The sequence below is a fragment of the Octopus bimaculoides genome, chromosome 3, assembly GCF_001194135.2.
Source record: "Octopus bimaculoides isolate UCB-OBI-ISO-001 chromosome 3, ASM119413v2, whole genome shotgun sequence".
In the NCBI taxonomy this organism is placed as follows: domain Eukaryota; kingdom Metazoa; phylum Mollusca; class Cephalopoda; order Octopoda; family Octopodidae; genus Octopus; species Octopus bimaculoides.
Window position 1 is genome coordinate 118331044 of NC_068983.1, and position 15323 is coordinate 118346366.

A 15323-nucleotide genomic window follows, 5' to 3' on the forward strand; every position below is an offset into this window, starting at 1 on the left:
GCCTGACTGGCTCTTGTGCCGGTGGCATGTAAAAAGCACCCACTACACTCTTGGAGTGGTTGGTGTTAGGAAGGGCATTCAGCTGTAGAAATGAGTTGCAACATTACTGGTGCCAAGCTGTATTGGCCTTTGCTTTTCCCTTGGATAACATTGGTGACATAGGCAACTGCTGATCTTCCATAAACAACTTTGCTCAAACTTGTGCCTCAGAGGGTAACTTTCTAGGTGCAATCCCATGGTCATTCATGGCCAAAGGAGGTCTTTCACCCTTTTACTGATTAGTTTGAGTGTTTAATAAGTATGATTCTTATAAGACAATAATTAGAAATAATCTTCCAGAATTGGAAATAAATAAGTTGAGTTAGTTCCATTGAAACCCGAATGAGGCAAATATATTGATAAAATCACAGAATATCAATCACATTGATCAATATATGCAAAAATTATGACCTGCATTGCTGTAGATACAGAAGGGAACATGTAATATATGTTGTATAAGCAAGTATGAGAATAAAAAGTATCTACAGATGAGGTAGGCAAAAGAGGAGTTAAATTAACTCTTGAAATATTGGATCTCACAGGTCTGATAACACAATAGAATGCAAATATACACAAGGTATTATTTATCCCCATTTAAACGTGGATGTTCTGTTAGAACAAACTATACTGCAGTAGATGCCATGAGAGAAACTCATATTGGCTTTTGGTGCAGAATGCACTCTTGTTTATATCACAGTTATAAGCAAGAATGCATTTGTGCATTTTACATTTTGCACCAAAAGCAAATATGAGAGTTTCTCTCATGGTATTTACCTCTGTATAGTTTGTTCTAACAGAACATCCACGTTTAAGCAGAGATAAATATTTCTTCTCGGTATTAAGACTGCCTCCGTTGCTAATATATATACATCAGATATATCTTTAAGCACTGTTTTATCCTTTTTTTTTTTTTGACTTTTTTTCTAAGGTCATCAAATTTGAGTTCTGAATTTGAAAAATATTTCGAAGTAAATGCAGAAAATGTTATAAGCAACGACGAACAAAATGAGTGTGAAATTACTGCCAAAGAAAATCAATGGTACTCTCACTTACAATCAATAAAAGCTGAACTTGAGGCCTGCCGTGCTTGTTATGAAATTGGCTTGGACAAATTTGAAAAGATGTTCAAAAAGCAGCAAGAGCCAAGTATGTATTCTATTATGAAATTGTAAAAACTTAAAGATATTGTATCTATTGTTCTAGGTCTATGGTTAAACAGTTTTCATAACAAAATTCAATCCTGAATTTTATATGAACATAAAGGTAGACAGCTCAAAATAATGATTTCTAGCCATTGAACTTAGTAATGTATTTCTATTAATGGTTCAAGAATTTAATATCATTTATAGTTACCATCTCTATCATATGCAATATCCCATGTTATTTTAAACTGGACCTATCTTCATTGCAGAACATATTTTTTTTATTATCTCGTATCATTTCGTCATTGCTACTTAAACTTGAATTAACTACCGTTTTTTGTGTTTTTTTCTTATTCTTATTTTACCCACATTTTCCTGTAGTTCATACCATTTTGCCATATAAATAATAAATATTATTATTGACTCCAATGGTGATAGAAAAACCCTCCAAAAAACTGCTCTGTTTATATCTATCAGTTGATAAATACTGTTACAGTTGTCTCCCTTGAACTTTTAAACAAAAAACCTAACTTCAGGAACTTGTATGGACAATCATGCCTTCAAAATATACTCCACAATGAATAATAACATAACGATTTCTAGCTTTAGTACAAGACCCCAAAATTTGCTAGGAAGTCATATAATAAATCTTTCACAATATATTACTAGTACTTATTTAATCTATAAAAAAAGATTAACTATGTTGCCATTGTAGAAGTAGGTGAACATTTTTTCATGAAAATGTAATAATTCATGAAAAAAAGGATCCTTATTATTATTATTAAGTACCAAAGAGGGATTATCTAAGAGATTACTTGGTCTGCTAGAAAATAGCCAAATATTCCCTAAATGTAAAGAGTTACTGAATAATGTAGTCCATTGCTTGAAAGACAAATAAGTGGAGTGGTCATCACTGAAATGCTTTTGATCATAGGTTTCCTCAACTGACGCTGATCTGGGGATATACAGTAAAGGAACAGTTAAATAGGATACTTAGCTGCTGATGAAATACCAACATCAGATTGAAACTAGTCTAGCTGATCATTACTTTTCTATCCACAAATACATTGTATATGAAAACAAAGTGTGTACAGCTGTCTGTACATACAGTATTGGCTAAAAACCCATAGATGATATAGTTATTCTACAGCACAGTAGAGCATTAAAACAAAATACTGCTGACTAGCAATTAATTTATTTAGTTAATGGATCTCCATTGACAATGAACATTCCAGTTGTTAGGTTAACTGAACGATGCACTCTTGAATTATAGTGTAAGAGTTCTTGTGCCTTTACTATAATTCTCAGGCAATCTAATCTGCTTCTCCATCTTTTCTGTCTATCTAATTTCACACTCATTGCTGTGGTAAAGGTTACTTGTCTTTGATGCCATACATTGGGTTTGAACCCAGGATCTTTTGATTGCAAAATAAACTTCTTAACCACTCAGGAATGCCTGCATCCTGAAGATATACAGTTACAATTGAGAAATCCCTTAACCCTTTGTGGGTTGTTGGGGTGCTGCAGCCATGCAACGTATCTAGGGTGAGAAAGCCTGGTGGAGCCCATCCCTCTCCAGGCTAAACTCATTTCTACAGCTGAATGAACTTGAGTAATGTGAAATGAAGTGTTTTGCTCAAGAACACAATGGATCACCCAGTCGAGGAGTTGAAACCACAATCTTACAGTTGGGAATCCAACACCCTAACCACTAAGTGACACTAGTGGTACTCATTTCTACAGCTGAGTGGACTGGAGCAACATGAAATGAAGTGTTTTGCTCAAGAACACAACGCTTTGGCTGGTTCAGGAATCAGAACCACAATCTTACAATCGTGAGTCCAGCATCCTAACCACTAAGCCATGTGCCTCCACCTAGCCATGCTCTTCCAGCTAAACATATAAAAACCTTATTTTTTTTTAGATTAAATAATGGATTCTTTGCATTGTTAAGTACAACATCATGTCATCATTATGATGATGATGATCATTGTTTTAACATTCACTGTTCTTTGTTTTCATGCATTAGGTTAAATGAAATTGTGTTGAGGCAAGTTTTTTAATAGTTGGATGCTCTTCCTGTCTCCAACCTTCCCCTGTTTCAAAGTAAAGTAAAATTTACCCTAATCTTTTGGACACTCTATGGTTCAGGTATTGGATAAGCTTTCACGGAGGATTGCTAACAAATTACACTGTTTTTCCTTGATGGTAATTTTGTTTACAGTCAGTGTGTTATACATCAGGACAAGGAGAAATGCGCACTCATACCTTGTCGTTGTCGGCTATCCATCGTAGGTAGACATTGGCTGTTCTTGTTCAGTAATCATCTCCAGCAGGCTCGCATGTGGGCTACAAGGCCTGCTCTTGATCTGCAGCCGCGATGATCTCTGCTGCAGGTGAATCTACTTCATGCAACAGAGAAATGACTCTTTTCATGCGCTCTTTCATATTCCCTCTGTTGTTTCTTCTCAGTGGCTGGAATTATGAGCTTCAGTGATCAGTGCCATTCATTGCACTACTTGGCCTTCTCTTCCCAGGTGTCTGGAGAGATGCTGGAGTTCTTCAGCACATCCCTGTATTGCAACCTCTGGCCACCATGGCTCTGCTTGCCCTAATGCAGTTCAGGGTGGAAAACTGTCTCTGAGACTCTGCTGCTCTCCATCCTTTCCACTATATCCTTTCCACCGCCTTCCCCCAGCACAGCATAGGATGTCTACATCAGGAATGTGATCCTGCCATTTGTTATGCAAGATGGAGCGTAGATGACAAAGTTGGTCTTGTATCAGGGCCTTAATGTACCAGCAGCAGAGGACCATGCATTTTGTGACATAGAGGAGTCAAGGGAGCACTGAAACACTGTACACCTTGAAGGTTATTGTGGCCAAGTGGAAGATATGCACCATCACACAATGGTTGGGCACCAACTAGCAAATGAGTTGCTACTGTAGGGCAGCCCCACTCACACATGCACCACACAGATACATGCATATATATCATCAATATCATCATCATTTTAATATCCACATTTTTATGCTTGCACAGGTTCGATAGAATTTGGTATATTTTCTATGACTGATACCATTTCTGTCACTAACATTCACTGTTTCTAAGTAAGGTAATATTTTCGCATGACCAAACATGTTTTCATGGAAGATTGGAAACAGAGGACACCATTTGTAGTGCACCTGAGCACTCTACACAATAATTTCATTATCATTTGTAAAGCAATGACACTTGTTTGTGATATTAAGACAAGGAGACACCAATACATAAACACACATATACATATATGATGGGCTTCTTTCAGTTTCCATCTACCAAATCCACTTACAAAGCTTTGATTTAGCCCGTGATCCACCAGTACTTTGCAGGTGAACTTGGTTGCAGAAAACTGTATGAATGCCTGTTGTATATATGTGTGTGTTTATATGCATACATTTTTGTGTTTGTCTATCACCACTTGACATTCTGTGTTGGTTTGTTTACATCCCTGTAATTTAGAAGTTCAGCAAAATTAGAGTGACATGATAAATACTAGACTTAAAGAATAAGAACTATGGTCATTTTGATCACAATCCAAAGACTGAAATTGGTAAAAATGTAATCATTATGATGTATGTATGGAGCATCAAATTTGCATGATTAGTAATGAATGTTTTGATGTTGTAAGGCAGTGAGCTGGCAGAATCATTAAAACACCAGGCAAAATGCTTAGTATTCTGAGTTAAAATTCTTCCGAGGTTGACTTTACCTTTCATCCTTTTGGGATTGATAAAATAAGTACCAGTTGATCACTGGAGTTGATGTAATCGGCCCACCCCATCTCCCCAAATTGCTGGTTTTGTGCCACAATTTGAAACCAATATTTTGATGTATAAACATTTTTTTTGATTATTGTATTCTTAAATTTCACAAGCAAGGACCTTCTTTTAATTAGAAATTGCTTTGATATTTTAACTAAAGAAAATTAATTGATTTGAGAAAATGGTTTAAAACTTTTTTCCATTCTGGACCCAGGTAATAATACTCAGTGTTTCTTTTAAGTGACTTTGCCTATGGATTATTGAATGAAGTAGATGAAACAAATACCTATCAATGATTATTATATTTATGGTCTATCAAGTCAACTTATTAACATGATAAAACTTGTAGATCATTAAGTTCGTAATAAATTAGGCAGATGAATGAAACTTTATCTAATTTTCCTAACTGCACAACACTGTAGCTATATAGTTTACTTATAATTTATGTTCAAAACTGAAAATATTACCCTTGCTATTCTTTTAATTTCTTTATTTCAGTGTAAACAAATTTATTTGTTTAGTGAAATCATCATATGAACAAATTCTTTGTGTGTGTGTGTGTGTGTGTGTGTGTGTGTGTGTGTGTGTGTGTTTGTACACGCCTGTGTGTGTGTGTGTTTGTGTATTGTCATCACTACACCACCGTCATCATTTAATATTCACTCTCCATGTTGTCATGGGTCAGATGGTTCAAAAGGATCTGGCAAGCCAGAGGACTGTGCTAGGATCCAATGTCTGCTTTGGCATGGTTTTATATGACTGGATATCCTTCCTAATGCTCACCAACTTACAGAGTGTACAGGGTGCTTTTTATGTGGCACATGTGTGTGTAAGGAATTGTGCTAACATTGATATATAATCATTTGATCCCTCTGGCCCATGTATAAGTGGCTACATTGGAGCACTTATGCCTACTTCTACCCTCCCTCCTGTACTGCTGGTCATCTTCCTGTGTCAGTCAGCCTGCCAACTTTTTCTTGCTCTTTTTTCCCAATACTTCCTGGGTTCCTGTCATCTCTCAATCTCCTAGGTAACAGATTTCTGTCACCTCTCTGCCATCTTAGTCATACTGCTTTCGATATACATACCCATCTCACAATACTAAACTCTCCATTACTCCCTCTCTGTCATACTTCCATGACTAACATTCATGCTGCTATCACTTACACTTCTTATTTCTGTAAAGCAGTTTGGCCAGTGAGCAGAGAAATGTGTTCATGGAAATAGTTAACTCTCCCGTAGTGGTGTCACAAAAAATGCCTCCCATATATTCTGTAAAAGGTGTGGTTGTGTGGACCTTTTAGCCTTGTCGAAGACGTGACACTTTTCTAATACTGGTACCTTGAAAAAAAGCACCCAGTACACTCTCTAAAGTGGTTACAGTTGGGAAGGGTATCCAATCATAGAAACCAACATGAAAATGAAACACTAGTTCCCTAGCCCATTTAACTGAGTGCTGCCTCTGAATTAGTACTGATTCCAACTGTGACACCCCATCCAAACCATGCCAGCATGGAAAGTCAATATAAAATGATACATATAATATAAATGTGTGTGTGTGTGTGTGTGTGTATAAAGAATTGAGCAAGCTATGATATATGATGTAATTACATCATTTTTGTTTATTTTAGATTAAAAAAACATTCCGACTGAAATTAAGCATTGCTTTGAATGAGAATATTATCTTAAAGTTATATTTCATTTTTAGCTCCAAAACTTAATCCGAAAATTAATACCAAAGAAAAAGATGAGAAAATAATTTGTGCTGAAGATATCAATCCAGTAATTGTTGATGAGGTAAATTTTTAAATATTGCAGTTAAAGACCAAGCTCTTTTTCTTATACAGACCAAAGTTAATTTTGGGATGGAGATGAGGAGTGGCTTACATGAGTTGCTGAAATTCTAACCCTTGATATTAAATATATTTATTAACCTCTTTTTACTTCTCATATTTTGTAAATAATTTTAATTTCTAAATTCACATTGTGTATAAAGAAATGCTGAGAAGTAAATCTAAAATTTTAATCTCATGTTTATGTAAACCATTCATATTACATTCAGTTCATACAGTTTGTTAAGTATTTTCTGTGATTGCATACAATGCCTATTTCATCGCCTTCCTGGCACTTGTGCCGGATGGCACGTGTAAAGACATTCAAGCGAGATCGTTGCCAGTGCCGCCGAACTGGCTCCTGTGCAGGTGGCACGTAAAATACACCATTTTGAGCGTGGCCGTTGCCAGTACCGCCTGACTGGCCCTCATGCCAGTGGCACGTAAACGCATCCACTACACTCTCAGAGCAGTTGGTCTTAGGAAGGGCATCCAGCTGTAGAAACTCTGCCAAATCAGATTGGAGCCTGGTGTAGCCATCTGGTTTCATCAGTCCTCAGTCAAATCGTCCAACCCATGCTATCATGGAAAGCGGACGTTAAACGACGACGATAATGATGATGATGATTTAAATTAGTTCATGTTTTGTATTTCTGTTTATACATGTATATCACATACAGTTTGTATGGTTCTGTTTGTAATGTAGAATGTTTGTATTTAATTCAGAGAGTAAGCTCACACTTTTCCCTATATGCATATCATAATCATATATGAAATATAGTTTGTATTTATTTAAGCAATACCTTTGAAATTCATTTCAATTATATCCCGATTATATTTGATTAAATGGCAGGATATCAAAATAATTTTTTGAAACTCCTTGCTTGTGTTTAATATACTAACATAATGTTTTCAAATGTGCTGACTTATGCTGTGGAATTTCCATGGATTATCTTTATTAAAGCTTACCTACTTCAAATGGGAACAAAAAGTCTATAGTCAAGTATCAATAAATTTCATGCATATTAACATACGTAATTTTATGAGGGAGAAATGTTTAAAATAAAATATAGAATTAGAAAGAAAACACAAAACCAAAAGAAGGCATCACAGGTAGTGTCTAATTTAATAAATGTGAAGTGCAGGCATGGCTGTGTGGTAAGAAGCTTGCTTCCCAAATACATGGTTCCAGGTTCAGTCACACTGTGTGGCACCTTGGGCAAGTGTCTTCTACTATAGCCTCAGGCCGACCAAATCCTTGTGAATGGATTTGGTTGATGGAAACTGAAAGAAGCCCATTGTATATATGTCTATATATCTATGTGTGTGTGACTGTTTGTCCCACCACCACTGCTTGACAACTGGTGTTGGTGTGTTTACATCCCTGTAACTTATTGGTTCAGCAAAAGAGACCAATTGATTAAGTGCTAGGCTTATAAAGAGTAAGTACTGGGGTCAATACATACATCTAAAAATTCTTCAAGGTGGTGCCCCAGCATGGCCACAGTCTAATGACTGAAACAAGTAAAAGATAAAATATAAAAGATACAAACATGTTTCATTTCTTGTTAGTTTAGCTTTGTCAATTGCCCATATGGAAGTATGAGATATGTTTGTGTGGTTTATGCTTAACTGCTATGCATAAACTGGACTTAGTAACTGTGATTGTCTGTCAGAGAATCTTCAATGACAGTTATGAAGCAATGAAGCAAATAATCAGAGCCCTAGCAGTCATTGTCTTTTATTTTAAAACACTAACATGTCTAGTTTTTAAATTTTATTTTTTTTTTAAGTTCAGATACCTTACATTTAAAAATCTTATGATTACTCATTTTTTCTAGAACTATGTCACTTCAAGTCACTTCAATATCCATCTATATGATTTTATATCTTTGATCTTTTTAAACACAAAGCCAAAATACAAACTCTTCTGATCCTTATTTTTCTCAAGGAGGGCTTATTCAAGCAATGAGCACTACCTATTCCTCCTGAGAGTGTTACCAATCCTTCATTGGAGTGCAGATTAATATATATCATTACTCACTACTTAGAAAAAATGGAGAAAAAAAATTGTTTGTATTTTGAGAATGGAAGAGGGCTGTTTTATATCCAGTTTTGAATGTTTATTGGTTGTTGTATTTTCATATAATTTCTAATTCAATCAATTTTGTTTTACTATTCCATATTATTTTCACTTTCAAATGTTCTTTCCTAAATGCCTTTTCCCTTAATTTTCAACCATTGGCTTGAGTTTTCTGGTACATATTTCTTCATTATGATGGTTATTTAAATCAGAAAATAAAATTCCTGCTTTTCTAATTTAAGAACAAAATAAAAATGAAATGTTAAAACATAAATAATTATAAAAACACTCTTGAGTGGTTTGCATGCATAACTGCACACCCCAAAATTGCTAATTTTGCTGACTTGTATAATATTGTACTAATAGAAAAACACTTCACTTCAGTAAGAAGTAGGTTTAACTGAAAAAAAGTAATTTGCCACAAGTATCCATAGGTACTGGAGCTCCGAAATGGGTCTCAGGGAGTAGCATCCCTGCCTTTCTGAACTAGTTTTCCACCACATTTCTTAAAAATCATGGTAGAGGCCTTGGTCTCGGGACGACTCATGTCTAGAAATTGAGGTTGGGAGGAAGCAAGGGTATGCTCCCCGTAGAAAATCCAGCTCCAAAAAAAGCTTCATGATAGCAAGAGAGAATGGGCACCAGCCAGTCAAAGGTTGGGGTAGGCTGCCCCTTCCTGCCTCAGTTGCTATGACATTGAAGTAGATCTGACCATCCTCATTAACACGGACAAAATCCGGATTTAAAACACTGGATGATGATGATGATAATGATCCATATTTTCGAAAAAAATCTACTTTTAACTTTGAAAACTTTGATAGGTTTTGGCCAGCATAACCCCAGGCCATGTCTAACTTAATAGCACCATCTGGTGAAGTCTTTTAGTCATATATGTTTGACGTCTACTATGTCATTGATGTAGATAATGAAGAGGAGTGGGCTCAACACAGTACCTTGTGGGACACCACTACTGACTTTGGCTGAGCTTGACCGTATTCGCTCAAACACAACATGTTGGGTTCTGTTTATCAGGAAACATTTTATCCACTGCAGTAGCTTTCCATGGACTCCAATGTTGGACAGTTTCTTCAGCAGGATTTTGTGGTCCACTCTGTCAAATGCCTCGCTGAAATCAAGGTATATGACGTCATTGTTGGAGCCTTCTCCCAAAGCTTTATATTGGTTTCAAATTTTTTGCTTGAGACCAGCAAGTTTGGGTGGGGGCTAGTCAATTATCGATCCCAATACTCAACTGGTAATTATTTTATTGACCTTGAAAGGATGAAAAGTAAAGTTGACCTCAGCGGAATTTGTACCCAGAACATAAAGACTGACAAAATGCTACTAAGCATTTTGCTTGGCATGCTAATGACTTTGCCATTTTGCTGCTTTTATCTACTTTTATATTAGCATGGAAAACTGATCTAAAAGATATCAAGGTTAAGTGGGGTGGAATTGAGTAAAATGTAAGAAAGTTATACACAATTTCTTAGTAATTCTGATTGTAAGTTATTATTTATTGTTATTTTGTGTACAGTTGATAAAGTGAATCATTGCAGGAGAAAAGTAGTTATATAGAACTAATCATCTGATGATCTTCAGCTTCCTGTAGTTGAGGATAAGAAAGTCAAACACAGAAAACAAACTGTATTAATGTTATTAGATTTCAAAATGTAGTACATCCTGTTTGTTAGTCTTATTATTAATCTTATACATGCAAAATATATATTTCATCGGTCTGTTAAAAGTAATTATATTTTAAACCATAGTTTATACAGCCTTGTACTTCTCTTAGATTTCCATAGTTTTAAGTAGATGAAAGATAATTTTCCACCTGGATGTGATGCTAGTCCCTCACATGTAGCTTTACCCATTGGAGCAAATGAATTGTAAACCAACAAATCACTTATCAAGTCAGCAGTACTGATATAGCTTGGAGAGACAAATCATTCTTAATTTTCAATAGAACTAGGGTTAGACCATTTGAGAATTAAGTGTCCTGGCTATAAGAATGATGCAGTTCCAGTGATATGACACTAGCCACTGCCATTTCAGTTGCTTGTCCCTTATCCTATTTACTTTGGTATCAATAAAATATTATTAGCTATATTCTGAGTTATTCTGTTAACTATGTCCTCTTCTAAAAAGAGTCTGTGTGCAGCAAAATAAAATAGAAAAAGTTAAAGAGGTTTTTAAGTTTTAATTAAACATTTTGTTATGTACTTAAGACTCTGGATATTCATTCAAAATGCTTCCAGTTAATTCTTATTTCATTTTATTTCCTTATTGTATCTTGGATTTTATTTTGTTTCCTTTTAGGTATTTGAGGGCTTCACTGATGAGAATGCTGATGATTTTGACTCTAACTATGTTCATCTATCTGTTGAAGAAATGGTATGTTGAAATTAAAATTATTACAGCTTAGCTGTTTTACATTCTACTGTAATTTCATTAAAATAAGCCTGTTTAATTGATATTATCTTGACACTATTATCTATATTCTATTAAAAATTTTGATATGCTTCATCAGTATTTGGCTATATTAAAGCATAGAGGGGAAATTAGAGTCTGAAAAAACATATTCATGGCCTGAAAAAATAATAAATGAAATCTGTAAAATAATTTAGCTTTATGAGCCTGAAATATGAGAATTCACCTTTCTCCATGGCACTTAACTTATTTTATGAATTCTATAAAAACATACTTCATGAGTCTGGGAAGATATACTTTCCTGCTGCAGCACTTGCTAATAGGAAGGTCAGCTAGTTAAAATTTCATGAAATGTGTGTGAAGAAATAGTGTATTACGGATTCAGGCAACTTGGAAACCCCCCATCAAAGAAAAGAAAATGTAATAATAAAGAATTATAATAATAAGATAAAATCATGTCTCAAGCATGTCAAACAGGAGCCATCGTTATGTTACATATTTGTTTTCCAGCTGTACCATTATATGACTGGGGAAAACACACCTACTGCTTGAAAATAATTGGTACAGAAGGTGCTAAGTGATTTTAATTAACTAAATTTATACCTGTTATGAAGGGAAATAACCATTAACTTGATGATAAATTTTGGTCAAGAAAGGCAAGGAAGACAACTCTGGAATTTAAATTAATTGAAAAGAAAATGCAGTGGGGATTGTGTCTGATCTTTGGTATCAAGGATATTTTTGTGAATGAATACTAAGTAGTATGACCACTTAAAAGAACGACTGAAGGAAATAACTGCAAATGCCTCCTGTATGAAAATAATTTGTAAAGTGAGTGCTAACGTACTTAATGTAGCAAACTTTGGAATGAAGAAATATTCTGAAGTGGTTTCCTATTGCTTCCTCTTAGCATACGATATTTTTTTACAAAAAGAGAAATGTCATTTATAATACTCTTATCTTTCTTAAGGACATTTGCAAATTCAATGAAGTGTCTCACTGAGAAGCTAAAAAGTTGCTACATAACTTTCTATTTGACTTTGTTTTTTGTGTGCAAATTCAGTTATTATTGGAATACACTTATCTTGATTCAATCATTACACTCACTTTTTAACATGTTTCTCACTATCTCACACATACATATCATATGTATCACATATATATATATATATATATATATATATATATATATATGTGTGTGTCTGTGTTTGTGTGTGTCTAGATATAGTGATGCAACCGTGAAAAATATAACTCAGAATATGAATATCATCATCATCGTCGTTTAACGTCCACTTTCCATGCTAGCATGGGTTGGACGATTTGACTGAGGACTGGTGAAACCAGATGGCTACACCAGGTTCCAATCTGATTTGGCAGAGTTTCTACAGCTGGATGCCCTTCCTAACGCCAACCACTCCGAGAGTGTAGTAGGTGCTTTTACGTGCCACCGGCACGAAGGCCAGTCAGGTGGTACTGGCAATGGCCACACTCAAAATGGTGTATTTTACGTGCCACCTGCACAGGAGCCAGTTCGGCGGCACTGACAACGATCTTGCTCGAATGTCTTTACATGTGCCATCTGGCACAAGTGCCAGGAAGGCGATGCTGGGCACAGGTGCCATTGACAGTTTCCCTTTCACTTGCCCCAATAGGTCTTCGCAAGCCGAGTTTCGTTTCCAATGAAGGAATTTTTATTAATATATATAAATTTCTGTATACACATCCAGATACATCATTTAAGCCACACACACTGACACATCTACTCTTTTCTATCTCACTACTTATCCTCCAACACTTGTTTCATTCATTTTATTCATCCCCTCACTCATTCCTCATCACTTGTTCTCCCATACACTCTTACCCACCCACACTCCCAGTTCTGTCCCCATTCACATCTACTCGCTCATATCTTGAGGGTTCATCCAGACCCTTCATCACCACTACTTCTATCCCTTTTTAGCTCCACCCTTATTCCACCCTCACTTTTAAAATGTGAGTAGCCATGTAGCCATGTAGCTATGTAGGTCCTCTACAGCAAGAAACCTGTCCTTTGCTGGCCCTCTTCTCGCATACTTTAATCCCTCATTTTCTATCATAATGCTTACTCTTTTGGGGTTCATTATGTTGTAAGCTGCATGTTAACCTTACTAGTACTTATGGCACAAGAATTTTACCCAGAACATGCTGTAAAGTGGTTGGCATTTGGAAGGGTGTCTGGTCATAGAAACCATGCTAAAATAGATTGAAGAATGGTACAGTCTTTGATCTTGGTACAGTCTTTGATCTTGGTACAGTCTTTGATCTTGGTACAGTCTTTGATCTTGGTACAGTCTTTGATCTTGGTACAGTCTTTGATCCTACAGTCTTTGACAGGATCAGTCTTTGATCCTGTCAAACTCTCCAACCCTTATCAGCATGGAACATAGACAATATATGGGGATGATGATGGTGATGGTGACGACAATTACACTATCTTAAGCTTAAAACATCAAAGACATTTCTACTTTTCTTTACTTGAGCGTAAACTTATTAGCTACACTTTGTTTTCTCTTTGTTTTCAAGTTACTATTTATGTCATTAATTTTGTACCTATATATATATATAAATATACACATACTTACATTCACACATGAGGATTGGCTGAAAAGTTCATAGGCTGACCAAGATACTCATAGAATGTGACCAAACAAGGTTTATTTTCAAAATACCACCCCTCCTTGCAGTCGACATACCTCCATCAATGTTGCAGTGCTTGGATCCCATTGGCAAAGAATCTTTCATCATGCTGGTCAAAAAAAAAGTCATCAACAGCAGAGATGATGTCATTATCATTGCAACACTGCTTCCCAGCCAAGTCATTTTTCATGTTGGAGAACAGGTGATAATCAGATGGGGCCAAATCAGGAGAATAGGGATGGTGATCAACCAGTTCAAAGCCACAAGTCACACACAACAGCCATTGAAATGAAGGACTTGTGTGCTGGAGCATTGTTCTGATGAAACAAGACCTCTTTCATCAGTTTTCCTGGGAATTTGGTCTTGATAACCTTTCATAACTACCTCAGCAAGTTTGCATAGTACTCTCCATTGATGGTGTGGCCCTTCTGAAGATTGTCAATAAACAAATCAAGAAACTGAGGCCATCACCTTCCCTGCAGGTGTTACAACCTTGGCCTTCTTTAGAGCAGGTGAGGAGAGGTTTTTCCATTGCATGGATTGTCTCTTTGTCTCTGATTCAAAGTGATGAACCCAACACTCATCCTGGGTTAGAAAACATTCAAGGAAACTAGCTGGATCTGCCTGAAACAATGCTAGATTTTGTCATGATGTAATCAGCTTGATGCACTTTTGATCAGATGTCAGAAGACGTGGCACCCACCAAGCAGAAACCTTTGGCATGCCAAGTCCATTGTGCAGCATATTCTCAATTCACTCACAGGATATGCTGATTGCATCGACTATTTGATTTATAGTCAATCGCCTGTCATCCATCAGCATGTAGTGAACACAATGAGTGTTTTCCTTGGTGGTGGCAGTTGCAGGATGTCCAGACCTTGGGCAGTCTTCAAGATTCTCCAGTCCCTTCATAAATTCAGATGCCAACTTTTGCACTGTTGATAAAGCTGGAGTGTCATTCCCTAATGTAGCAAGCATGTCAGTATAAATGTCCTTGGAGACTAAACCCTTTTTCTACAGCTATTTCATAACAAGGTGATGCCAAATTTTGTCCATATTCAAGGGAAGTCACTACCAGTTACATTTGAAGTGTTTTTTGAACAGTGAGATGTCAGTTTACATGGAAAGAAATAATACAGTTAATAATGCAGAAAAGTTGAAATTAATGCATGCTAGATTTCATAGCTCTAGCATCACTCCTTCCAAGTTAGCCTATAAACTTTTCAGCCTGCCTTTATGTGTTTGTGTGTATGTATGTATATATGTATGTATATATATATATATATATATATATATATATATATATATATATATATAT

General features: G+C 35.9%; 1 protein-coding gene across 1 annotated transcript in view; it reads left to right on the forward strand.

Moving 5' to 3' along the window:
- LOC106868420 (vezatin) overlaps positions 1-15323 on the forward strand; it is a 38029-nt gene that overhangs the window by 15765 nt on the left and 6941 nt on the right. The window contains exons 10-12 of the mRNA XM_014913665.2: positions 968-1185; positions 6693-6781; positions 11219-11293. Of these exons, the coding sequence (XP_014769151.2) occupies positions 968-1185; positions 6693-6781; positions 11219-11293 (382 nt within the window). The remainder of the gene's footprint in view (positions 1-967; positions 1186-6692; positions 6782-11218; positions 11294-15323) is intronic.